At 40.6% G+C, this 12,795-nt stretch overlaps 2 protein-coding genes across 2 annotated transcripts; both read right to left on the reverse strand.

The window, feature by feature from the left end:
* Positions 1-523: 523 nt before the first annotated feature.
* Positions 524-1,373, reverse strand: LOC149214339 (uncharacterized). Its single transcript, XM_089390883.1, has 3 exons — positions 1,023-1,373; positions 777-946; positions 524-668 (listed from the first exon to the last, which is right to left on the reverse strand). The coding sequence occupies exons 1-3, from the start codon at positions 1,075-1,077 to the stop codon at positions 585-587; spliced, it is 309 nt and encodes a 102-aa protein (XP_089247009.1). The 5' UTR covers positions 1,078-1,373; the 3' UTR covers positions 524-584.
* Positions 1,374-7,119: 5,746 nt separating this feature from the next.
* On the reverse strand, positions 7,120-7,811 carry LOC149214340 (uncharacterized). Its single transcript, XM_089390884.1, has 3 exons — positions 7,609-7,811; positions 7,363-7,532; positions 7,120-7,254 (listed from the first exon to the last, which is right to left on the reverse strand). Exons 1-3 carry the CDS (start codon positions 7,661-7,663, stop codon positions 7,171-7,173), a joined length of 309 nt encoding a protein of 102 aa, XP_089247010.1. The 5' UTR covers positions 7,664-7,811; the 3' UTR covers positions 7,120-7,170.
* Positions 7,812-12,795: the final 4,984 nt, after the last annotated feature.

Here is a 12,795-nt window from a genome sequence, read left to right on the forward strand (position 1 = left end):
TCTGAGTATTACAAACATTTGTTATTTTGAAAACGAATTAAGATGGAATGAAATTCACATGCTGTAACTAGAAATATTGAAGCGTTACAGGCATCAAGCCGAAACCATAAGTTACATTGTCAGGACTATCACACAGCAAAGAAGCGTAAGGCGGCCAAACAGCACATGCATACAAACAATACGAGGATAAAGTAAAGACACAGACATCGTGTCAAGTCAAGTTGCGGCCAGAACCCGCAGGCAAACGCAAAGAGTCACACGGTCATTTGCAAATCAAACACAGCGACTATTAAAAGAGGTAATAGTTCCAGAACCATTGATTTCATTAATACAACATTTCATAAGTTTTCGTAAACCACAGTTCAATAAATAACAACAGAGTCACATATCAAAACCGGCACCGCCGTAATAGCACAAGTCTAAGACCTTGTTGCATGGAGGTCATACATTGACACAGAGGAACGAAAACCTGAGGATGTAAATGTCAGCAAAGGGGCACGGCTACCCTACAAAACCTAACCAACAGAAACCTACGGCAATTCCATATTGCATAACCTAAAGAAACGCGGGAATAAGAGTAGACCCTACCCGGTCACAAGGGTACCAGAGATTGGAGAAAGTTGAAGACTGTGAATTTGAAACCCTCGCGAGCAGAGCTCCCAACCAACCTGCACAGAACCACCGTATGAGTTAAGGCATTTCCATAACCAGAATAAATGTCAGAAGGAGATAAGTAAAGACAGTGAGATGCGAGAGTAAGAGAATAGTGGACTTACCCAAGGGTCGACGGAGGCTGCCGAGCCATAAACCGATACCACAAGCTGAAAGGCACAAAAATCCTGTAAGCATCGACAACAGGTGACAGAGGATGATAAAACATAGCACGAGAGTTTACCTCGAGGCCTGGACGCGTTCGGAGGAAAGATAGCCTTGTGGTTGTGAACACCTGCACAGAACCGGAGCTCAGAAATCGGAAACTAAAAAGATTACTTCGCCAAATTCATGAAAATATAAACCCTTACCACGGGCTTCCGAACCAGACCATTGAAGACAGCAGCTACAGTGAAGGACTCGCATCTCGAACAAGGCCACAATCAGTGACAGAGTGAGGGATATGGTGGGTTAGTGCGCCGAGAGCAGTGCCACAACAACGCAGAGCAGGTAACAGTAGGGAGACAGAGTGTAGCTGAGCCGAGAGGCCACAAACAGTGACAGAGTGAGGGTTATGGTGTGTTAGCACACAGAGAGCAGAGCCATAACAACGCGGAGCTGGTAACAGTAGGGAGATAGAGTGTAAATGAGCCGAGAATAACCCTTAAGGGTTTAACAAAGGCGGGAAGCCTTTTCGACGGAGAGAACCGGTGACCAAACCTTTTAACCGGCAGATAGGTTTGTAAATGTGCCTCGGTATTGGGGGCAGATATTTGTCCGCGCCCAAGTGTGACCACGTGGGACTGAGGTGAGTCACGTGGCTGTGACCACGTCACCAGGGCTGGGCCATCATAAGTGGTATCAGAGCTAGTTTCTTGAGTTAGAACCAATGGAACAGGGAGAAGGTGAAGGTGAAGGAAGAGGAAGAGGAAGAGGAAGAGGAAGAGGAAGGGGAAGAGTAGTCCGGAGGGTAGTAGATGATGGACTTCGAGAGGAGATTCGAGTTTTGCGTGAAAGATTGGCAGTGGTGGAAGCTGGGGGAAGAAGAAACCCAGCAGATGACAGTGATGAAGAAGAAGTTGAACCAGAGGAGGAATTAGAGGGGGTGACACCAGAATTTAGATTGTTGAAGTCGGTCTTGCTGTCAAGTCATAAGCCAAAACATGAGTTGTCGACTTATGACGGAAGTCTGTCCGCAGACGTGTTGTTGGATTGGTTAAGTGAAGTCAACAAGTATTTTGAATTTGAGGAAACCAGCGAAGATAAGCAGGTGAAGTTCGTCGCCACCAAGCTGAAAGGACATGCGTCCTTGTGGTGGGACAGTGTTCAGGCGGAACGGAGGAGGCTTAACAAACAGCCTAAAAAGAAATGGTCTAGAATGGAGGCCAAACTAAAAGAGAAATTCTTACCACAGGATTATCAGATTATGTTGTACAGGCAGGTGCAGAACTTGAAGCAGAGAGGAATGACTGTGAAAGAATTTACAGAAGAATTCTATAAGTTAAATTTGTGAGCAGGTTATGTGGAGGAAACCCCTGAGAAAACAGCCAGATTTGTGAATGGCTTAAGGGGGGAAATCTTAGATGAGATTGGTATCCTTTCACCCCGGACAATGGAGGAAGCCTATCAGTTTGCACTGAAGGCGGAAGAAAAGATTAACCGGAAGCAGAATGCCAAGAGAGGAGGTGGAACTGGCAGGGGAAAGGGTAAAGTATTTGGAAGAGGCCGAGGTGCAGGCCCAAGTGAAGAAAGCAGCAGTTCTAAATCTGCTGGAGCAACAGAAAAAGACAATAGCACGAGAGGAGGACGACCACCCCAGCGAGGACGAGGAAATGGTCGGGGCAGAGGAGCTGTCCAGTGCTATCGCTGCCACAAATGGGGGCACAAGTCTTATGAATGTCCTGAAGCTGAACCAGCAGGCGGAAGAGGGACTTATGTTGTTCAGACTGAGGATGCTGAGGCAACACCTCAGGAAGCAGAAAATGCACCAGAGACAGGTGAAGCTTTGGTGTTGAACAAAGTGCTGTTGAAACCAGCAAAGGAGGTTGCAGAACCGGATCAGCGTAAAGCTTTGTTCCGCACTGTCTGCAAGTCGCGGGGCAAGTGCTGCAAATTGATTATAGATAGTGGAAGTACGGACAATCTTGTGGCGGTGGAGATGGTGGAAAAGTTGGGACTGAAGAAATTAAAGCATCCTACACCCTACAAAGTGTCATGGCTGCAAAAAGGACATCAGCTGTTAGTTGACGAACAATGTGAAGTAGAATTTCAAATTGGCAAGTACAAGGATAAGATCCTTTGTGATGTCATGCCAATGGATGTCTGTCACTTACTGTTGGGACGACCTTGGCAGTTCGATAGAGGTGCAGTTCATGACGGGAAAAAGAATTGCTACAAGTTTGTTAAAGATGGGATAAAGCACACGCTTGTACCCATCAAGGAGGAAAATACAGCAGAAACCAGTGGAGTGAAGGCACTGCTGTTGGGAGGAAAGGAGTTCGTGAAACAGATTGAGGACAGCGAAATCAACTTTGCTGTCATAAGGAGACCAAAGGCAGTAGTGTTACACACACAGCTGTCAGATTTGCCAGAGGAAGTTCAGCAGTTACTGCAAGAATTTGGGGACATAGTGGTGGATGATCTTCCAAATGAATTACCACCAAGGAGGGGTATTAGTCATTGTATCGACTTTATACCAGGTGCAAGCTTACCAAATAAGGCTGCTTACCGTATGAGTCCCAAGGATCATGAGGAAATTAGGAAGCAAGTCCAGGAGTTACTTGATAAAGGGTTGATTCGAGAGAGTATGAGCCCTTGTGCAGTACCGACTGTTTTGGCTCCAAAGAAGGGAGGAGAATGGCGAATGTGCACAGACTCCAGAGCCATAAACAAAATTACTGTCAGGTACAGGTTTCCCTTACCGAGGATGGACGATATGATGGATTGTTTGAGTGGGGCAGCCTATTTCTCAAAAATTGATCTGAAGAGTGGGTATCATCAGATTCGAATACGAGAAGGCGATGAGTGGAAGACAGCTTTCAAGACAAATGAAGGCTTATATGAGTGGCTGGTGATGCCATCCGGATTGAGTAACGCTCCCAGCACATTCATGCGTTTGATGAATGAGGTATTGAAAGAATTTAATGGGAAATTCGTGATAGTTTACCTGGATGATATTTTGATTTTTAGCAGGACTAAAGAGGATCATTTCAGGCATTTACAGAGTGTGTTGAGGAAGCTGCAGCAAAACAAGTTGCTGATTAATCTGAAAAAGTGTACTTTTTTTCAGCGAGAGCTAGTGTATTTGGGGTTTGTTATTGCAGAGAATGAGCTAAAAATGGATCCGGAAAAGGTGGCAGCCATAGTTAGCTGGCCGTCACCAAGGAGTTTATTTGAAGTCCGGAGTTTCCATGGACTAGCCAGTTTTTATAGGAAATTTATCAGAAATTTCAGCGAGATTTGCGCACCTATGTTGGACACGATCAAGAAGGAAAATCAGCCTTTTCACTGGACTGAAGCGGCAGAAAGTAGTTTTCAAACTTTGAAGAAGAAGATTACTGAAAGACCAATATTGAGACTGCCAGATTTCAACAAACTTTTTCAAGTTCGTTGTGACGCCAGTGGGACAGCCATTGGAGCAGTCCTCAGTCAAGAGGACAGACCGGTCGCTTTCTTCAGTGAAAAGCTAAATGAGAGCAGGCAGAAGTACTCAACCTACGACAAAGAATTTTATGCAATCATACAAGCGTTGAAGCATTGGCGGCATTATCTATTGGGAGATGAGTTTGTTTTGTTTACAGATAATTCTGCCTTGCAGTATATTATGCAACAGCATAAACTAAACCACAAACATGCAGCTTGGGTGGAGTATCTGCAAAATTTTACATTCGTATTGAAGCACATTAGTGGCCAAGCAAATAAGGTGGCAGATGCACTGAGCAGAAGAACCTTGCTTCTGCAGGAAAGTACAATGCAAGTTCTGGGTTTTGAACATTTGAAGGAGCTGTATCAAACTGATACCGAATTTGGGGAGGCATATGAAGCCTGTCAAAACCCTTTGATAAGGAATGATAGCATGTGGCTAGATTATAACTTGCAGGAAGGGCTGCTGTTTAAAGGAGGACAACTGTGCATACCCAACTGTTCCATGCGGGAAAATATAATACAGGAGAAGCACAGTGGAGGACTGGCTGGACACTTTGGTATCGACAAGACGGTTGCTCAAGTACAGCACTTTTATTTTTGGCCGAAATTGCAGCGAGATGTGCAGAGGTACGTGAGCAGATGCAGAGTTTGTCAACTAGCAAAGGGTCATAGTCAAAACACTGGTCTATACTCACCATTACCGATTCCGAGTCGACCATGGGATTCAGTGAGCATGGACTTCGTTTTGGGTCTACCAAAGACACAGCGGGGCTTCGATTCAGTCATGGTTGTAGTTGACCGATTCTCAAAAATGGCACATTTTGTACCTTGCAGGAAAACCAGCGACGCTACCTACATTGCACACCTATTCTTTACTGAAGTCGTTCGGTTACATGGACTCCCGAAATCCATCGTCTCTGATCGGGATGTAAAGTTTACAGGTCACTTTTGGAGAACTCTGTGGAAAAAGTTAAATACACAATTGCAGTTCAGCTCTGCTTATCATCCGCAGACTGATGGTCAGACGGAAGTCGTAAACAGAAGCCTAGGGAACTTACTTCGCAGTTTGACAGGAGGAAATTCCCGGACATGGGACCGTGTACTTGCTCAAGCAGAGTTCGCGTACAACGATTCACCTAACCGCAGCACCGGTTACAGTCCGTTCCAGATTTTGTACGGTATGCATCCGCGAGGAGTGCATGAGTTACGGGATTTGGGGAAACTTGAGAAGCGGAGTGCTGATGGGGAAGAGTTCGCTCAAGCAATGAGCAATTTACACGAACAGGTCAAGCAGAAATTACAGGACAGCAGTCTGAAATACAAGCAGCGAGCTGACACAAAGCGTCGGGAAGTTCAGTTTAACGTTGGGGATGAAGTCCTTGCGTATTTACGTAAGGAGAGGTTTCCGAAGCGGGAGTATAACAACCTAAAATTTAAGAAGATCGGCCCTTGCAAAATCATCGGCAAATTTTCTGCGAACGCTTACGAAATACAGTTGCCGCCCGAAATTGGAATTTCTCCCATTTTCAACGTGGCAGATCTGTTTCCCTATGTAGCCAATTCAGAAGACGATACAGCAACTACAGCACCACAGAAAGACAGCTATGAGGAAGGTTCTTGGACAAGACAACTACCAAAGGCACCACCCCTTGAGATCGAAGGAATACTGGACACACAGGTAGCTAGACGCACACGCAGGAAGGAGTATCTGCGATATTTTGTCAAGTGGCGGAACCGTCCAATAGAGGACAGTTCTTGGCTCGACGTAGCGCAGATAACTAAAGAAGGCTACTCTGTTGACGAGCTCATGGAACGGAGCCATGACTTTTTGCCACCCCGGGAGCCTGATGCAGGAGCATCCAGCTCCGAGGAGACAGAGAATCAATGACTGGTTCGTGCAGAAACAGGACACGACTTCAAGGGTGTTTGGACAGGTCACCAAAAGAAAAATTGGTTGTTGTTTTTAGTTAATCATTGTTCATTTCTTTTTCTTTTATTTAATTACAGAACAAGTTAAGTTACTGGTTGTTAGCTTAGGTAACCAGCAACTGTTTTAGTTAATTTATTGTTTAAAGAAACAGGTAGCAGTTGTAGAATTTAGTTTCTAAACAGTTATATTCAGTGTAGCTAAAAAGGAAGAAAAACCTTTTTTGGGGGGTTCACCTCAGAACGAGTAAAGAAGATATAGCAAGACAGTATTCAAGCAGTATAGAGAGACACCCTCTGTAACTGAAGCATTGTTTCCTTTTCTGAATATAAACTACTGTTCATTACTTTTCCGTATTATACCTCTGAGTATTACAAACATTTGTTATTTTGAAAACGAATTAAGATGGAATGAAATTCACATGCTGTAACTAGAAATATTGAAGCGTTACAGGCATCAAGCCGAAACCATAAGTTACATTGTCAGGACTATCACACAGCAAAGAAGCGTAAGGCGGCCAAACAACACATGCATACAAACAATACGAGGATAAATTAAAGACACAGACATCGTGTCAAGTCAAGTTGCGGCCAGAACCCGCAGGCAAACGCAAAGAGTCACACGGTCATTTGCAAATCAAACACAGCGACTATTAAAAGAGGTAATAGTTCCAGAACCATTGATTTCATTAATACAACATTTCATAAGTTTTCGTAAACCACAGTTCAATAAATAACAACAGAGTCACATATCAAAACCGACACCGCCGTAATAGCACAAGTCTAAGACCTTGTTGCATGGAGGTCATACATTGACACAGAGGAACAAAAACCTGAGGATGTAAATGCCAACAAAGGGGCACGGCTACCCTACAAAACCTAACCAACAGAAACCTACGGCAATTCCATATTGCATAACCTAAAGAAACGCGGGAATAAGAGTAGACCCTACCCGGTCACAAGGGTACCAGAGATTGGAGAAAGTTGAAGACTGTGAATTTGAAACCCTCGCGAGCAGAGCTCCCAACCAACCTGCACAGAACCACCGTATGAGTTAAGGCATTTCCATAACCAGAATAAATGTCAGAAGGAGATAAGTAAAGACAGTGAGATGCGAGAGTAAGAGAATAGTGGACTTACCCAAGGGTCGACGGAGGCTGCCGAGCCATAAACCGATACCACAAGCTGAAAGGCACAAAAATCCTGTAAGCATCGACAACAGGTGACAGAGGATGATAAAACATAGCACGAGAGTTTACCTCGAGGCCTGGACGCGTTCGGAGGAAAGATAGCCTTGTGGTTGTGAACACCTGCACAGAACCGGAGCTCAGAAATCGGAAACTAAAAAGATTACTTCGCCAAATTCATGAAAATATAAACCCTTACCACGGGCTTCCGAACCAGACCATTGAAGACAGCAGCTACAGTGAAGGACTCGCATCTCGAACAAGGCCACAATCAGTGACAGAGTGAGGGATATGGTGGGTTAGTGCGCCGAGAGCAGTGCCACAACAACGCAGAGCAGGTAACAGTAGGGAGACAGAGTGTAGCTGAGCCGAGAGGCCACAAACAGTGACAGAGTGAGGGTTATGGTGTGTTAGCACACAGAGAGTAGAGCCATAACAACGCGGAGCTGGTAACAGTAGGGAGATAGAGTGTAAATGAGCCGAGAATAACCCTTAAGGGTTTAACAAAGGCGGGAAGCCTTTTCGACGGAGAGAACCGGTGACCAAACCTTTTAACCGGCAGATAGGTTTGTAAATGCGCCTCGGTATTGGGGGCAGATATTTGTCTGCGCCCAAGTGTGACCAGTGGGACTGAGGTGAGTCACGTGGCTGTGACCACGTCACCAGGGCTGGGGCCATCACCTAAAGTCTTGATCATAGGTGTAAACGAGAGATTTAAATCCTTTAGCTTCTGATTGCAAAACTGGAATGGTTGCTTCCTTGGATTTATCTGGTCTAAACACCCGCATGCATGAAGGTGCATAGGATTACACTACTTTGTTTGATTCGTTTTAAAAATGCTTCCATATATGTATATTTAATTTGAGCATAAATATATTAAAATATATTATGTAAGATTGCTGTAGGGAGGGAAACACGTATCTTTGAAGTTTGCACACAGTTGCAATGGTTTGCTTTGCACGTGCGGTTTACAGGAGGCATTAAACAACGACTCCCTTATCGCTGCTCTAAGCAAAAAGGCATCATAAAAAAATCACGATCCATTGACATTTGTTTTAATAGAATGAACATTGTGGGATGGATTTGATTGGACTATCTATGAGAATGAAACATATCTCGCCACTATACTAAAGGAAACCAATATTCACGATGTTATTGACCCATCAATATTAGGGGTTGTACATATTTATAGTTGGATAATATACTTGTTTAAGTCCAGAAAACATAAAGACAACAAAGAAATCTAGAATGTTTAGATAATTATGATTGAATAAAATAATAATTAGTTTATTGTTTTTTTATTTTCCCCTTTTAATGAAAAATAATTTTAGAATGAAATTTTGCAAATTTTCCATCACAAAAATGACATAAAGCCAAAATTTTCTATCATTCTGTAGTAAAATGATCAAAACAGACATTAGAATCACAAAGTCCTGGTGTTTCGCATTGGAAATTCCTACCCTGATCATGGCAACGTAATAGTTCTGTCTCAAGAATGTAGTTCTTGTCAGAGAAGCTCATAGAGGAGCTCTCACTTTTACGCGCTACAGGATCTTTCCGACGAGGAACGTATTGTGTAAACAAAACAGTCTTTTAAATTCTTGGGGATAAGTATAATACTGCAATCATATATTTCAAATCGTTGACTGATTTCGATATTTACTAAATCAATGTGAAGTTTCATTTCACTTTTAATACATATTAATTGATAACTATTAAATTTAAATTATTAATCAATGGTATAAATTCATTAATTATATCAAGTTTTATTAAATATAAAATTATAATAATTTCTTTTATATAATTTTAAAATATGCTTTAACTATATTATTAAATTTATATTTTTACCAAGTCCCAAGGGTTAGTGGAGGTTACAGGGTCTATTCTCCCAGAAACTTTTGGGGTTAGGCCTAGCCAGTAGGTTACTCTTAGAATGACATAGTTGGTGTCCCTTCTAGGTCCATCAACCCAGATTAACTACAGCAAAAGAAACTGACTTCCAAAATATATAATGATTAACACTCCTGGCCATAAATGCAAAAAACCAACCCAGAATGACATGGCTGGTGCTAGTTTTGAACTGTTAAAACTTAAAGTGAAGGCCAACCTATCCACAATTATTCTTGAGTCATAAAAAAAAATTATATTCTTACTGACTTCCAAGATATATAATAATTAACACCCCTGGCCATAAATGAAAAAAACCAGCCCTTAGAATGACATGGCTGGTGCTACTTTTGAATTGTTAAAACTTAAAGTCAAGGCCAACCTATCAACAATTATTCCTTTAGTCGTTAAAAAATTTATATTCTTACTGACTTCCAGGATATATAATGATTAACACTCCTGGCCATAAATGCAACAAACCCGCCTTAGAATGTGAACAAATTGTCCGCTTCCTGTTACTAGAATGAAGATACGGGCACCCTTAATTGATAAGAAATGAAAAAATAATTTGGAGCAATTAATAGTAAATTAAATAAGATTATATGGGAAACATCAATAATATATTAGAGATATTAACACTACATGACTGCAATGAGATTGAACAAAGCATTATGTTCATTTCATTTAGATTCCAGCAATGTAATCAACGTTGAAAACCACTACAACAATATAATCATGAATAAAGAATGGAATGCCACCTAGAAATTGGAGACAGAAAGAGCGTGCTCTAGGGTTAACCAATAAATGACTATAATGAGACTGAACAAAACCAACAAAACCTTATGGTCATTTCCTTTAGATTTGAGCCATGTAATCAATGCTGAGAGCAACTGCTACGTCATGAGCATCAAGAGGGAACGCGATGCCACCGAGGAATTGGAGGCAGAGAGAGCTTGCTCTAGGGTTAGCGATAACGAAGCTGATCTGAGGGCGGCACCCCGAAGAAACTCAGATTGTCCAAGGAGCAAGCACGTTCTCAGCTTATGCTTGTAGGTTTACCTTTCTATTTAAGAGTTTCATCTCTTTATCAAAATAATTCACCATTTCTTCACCCTTAATTTTATTCAAAATGAGAGTAGGCCAACATTATTTATAACGAGAAACGAGTTGGTTAAGGCTGAACTCTGATCTAAATTATTTATCTAAATCTACATTTTGTTCGGTCTTCAAAGCTACCCATATCCGTGCTGAGCTTGCGTGAAATTTTTTGTTTATGAATAATGTCCCGTTTTGAAGAATTCTTTTTTCGAGCTTCAAGGTACTTTTGTTCTGAACCTTTTGTAGTTATGTGATTACTTCATATTAGTTTACTTATATTTCAAATATAAAAATGTTTTTAAATCCAAAACTAAAACATAAATAAAACTTCCGATTTAGGTAAGCAGGTTTTGTTAAGCTCACTTAACATAACAGGGAAGTACATAAAGATTTTGATACAGAGTTAGTGTGAGAAAACCCATTATGGAAAACAACCATTTCAGAGAAGAGCCTTTTGACTCGATGAGTTTGGTTAAACATAGTAACCTCATATCGAATATCAAGTGACGTAAACCCTTCATCAGAATCATTTGTTTTAATAAATTCAACGGTTCTCATCACACTTGATTCGTTGTATGATAATTAACATATCTCCACCGTCACTTCATCATTTAAACGGTTAAAATCAATATGCCTCCCCATACAATTACACTGGTTTTTTAACCATGTGATCATCATTTAATTTACAAAGCGTTAAAAAATCCATAACATCATCATGTATTTTACAAAGCGTTTATCATTTTGTTCAAGCCAAGGGAAATTTTCTGATACTTAATTTTCATTTAACCCATGGAGGATCACATTGCCATGCTTCTCTTCTTATGGTTTAATCCTTTTTATACAAATTTAGAGAGGCATTGCAATGAAGAGAGCATTGTGACTCGGCCATTATGATAGGTTTATTCAAATCAGGCCACCCATAATTTTAGAAACCTATATATCCACTCCTTACATTCCCAACCGTTTACTCAGAGAAACACAGCATACAGTGCTTCATGAATTGTTTGTGAGTTCTTCCATTACGTTTAAAGCAATGAGCTAAATTGGCTATCTACAAATTTAAGTTACTTCTACACTTAAGTTCGTCACCTGGTACCATTGCAGAAGCAGCTCGAGATTGGTTTTTCAATCGAAGTGTTATCATGTATATTGATTTTCCACACCCCTATGATTCTATATGTAATAATGACTTTGTTAAATCTATCAAAAGCATACATATGAAAATATAAACAAAATTAATTAACAAAAATAAGAGAAGTCTGATTGTCAATCCATGAGTTGAACTTTCATTGGAATCTCATATCTACATAGTAGCAATGAATACATTATTATATAGCTGGCATATTTCTAATTTGATTATCCATTATATGACTAATATAATGCCCCCTAATAATTTACATCTATTAATTTGTTGCCCTAACATCTATTAATTTGTTTCCCTACCTCTGATAAATGAGAACACAAAAATAGCCGGCTAATTTGTCAACAATTACATAACTTAGTTTAAGCATTATCCTCAACACTGCCCCTTAATGCTTAATGAGGTGATTCCAAACAAATCCCTCATGTATTGAAACTTCCCTTTTGGTAGTGCTTTGGTAAATATATATGCAAAGAGATAATTTGTTGTACAAAACTTTATTTCAGTTTCTCCTTTTGCCACAGTGTCTTATGAAATGATATTTGGTATCAATGTGTTTGGTGCCATTATGAAACACCAGATTTTTAGTTATGGTAATGGTAGACAGGTTGTCACAGTAAATAGTTGTGGCATATTTTTGTTCTTGTTTTAGATCTAACAATACTTTCTTCAACCAAATTGCTTCACATGTTGTTGCTGCTGGAAAATACTTCTGTAGAAGAAAATGAAATAGTTGGTTGTTTCTTTGAACACCATAATATTGCATTTGATCCAAGGTTGAATCCATAACTTGAAGTGCTTTTTCTATCATCAAAAGATCTAGCCCATTCACTATCTGTATAACCAACCAACCCAAAATTATTTGATGAAGTATACCAAATTCCATAATTTCTTGTTCCACAGAGATACCTCAAAATTATTTTCTTTTGCTCCAAATGAATCTTACTTGGACTTTGCATGAATATGGAAATCAAGCCTACACCATGCATAATATCAGGCCTAGTGGTAGTAAGATACAAAAAGCTTCCTACCAGACTCCTATAGGATTGACTTTGCATGAATCTGGAAATCAAGCCTACACCATGCATAATATCAGGCCTAGTGGTAGTAAGACACAAAAGGCTTCCTACCAGACTCCTATAGGATTGAACATCCACCTTTTCAGCTCCATCTTCTACAGAAAAAATTTCATTTGTATTCATGGGTGTGCTCATAGGTTTACAATTTCCCATTTTCCATTTTTTTTAAATATTTGAAACA

Source organism: Pinus tabuliformis, chromosome 1_1 (genome assembly GCF_031772625.1).
Source record: "Pinus tabuliformis cultivar Carrire ecotype Pingquan chromosome 1_1, CPIR1, whole genome shotgun sequence".
NCBI classification, from domain to species: domain Eukaryota; kingdom Viridiplantae; phylum Streptophyta; class Pinopsida; order Pinales; family Pinaceae; genus Pinus; species Pinus tabuliformis.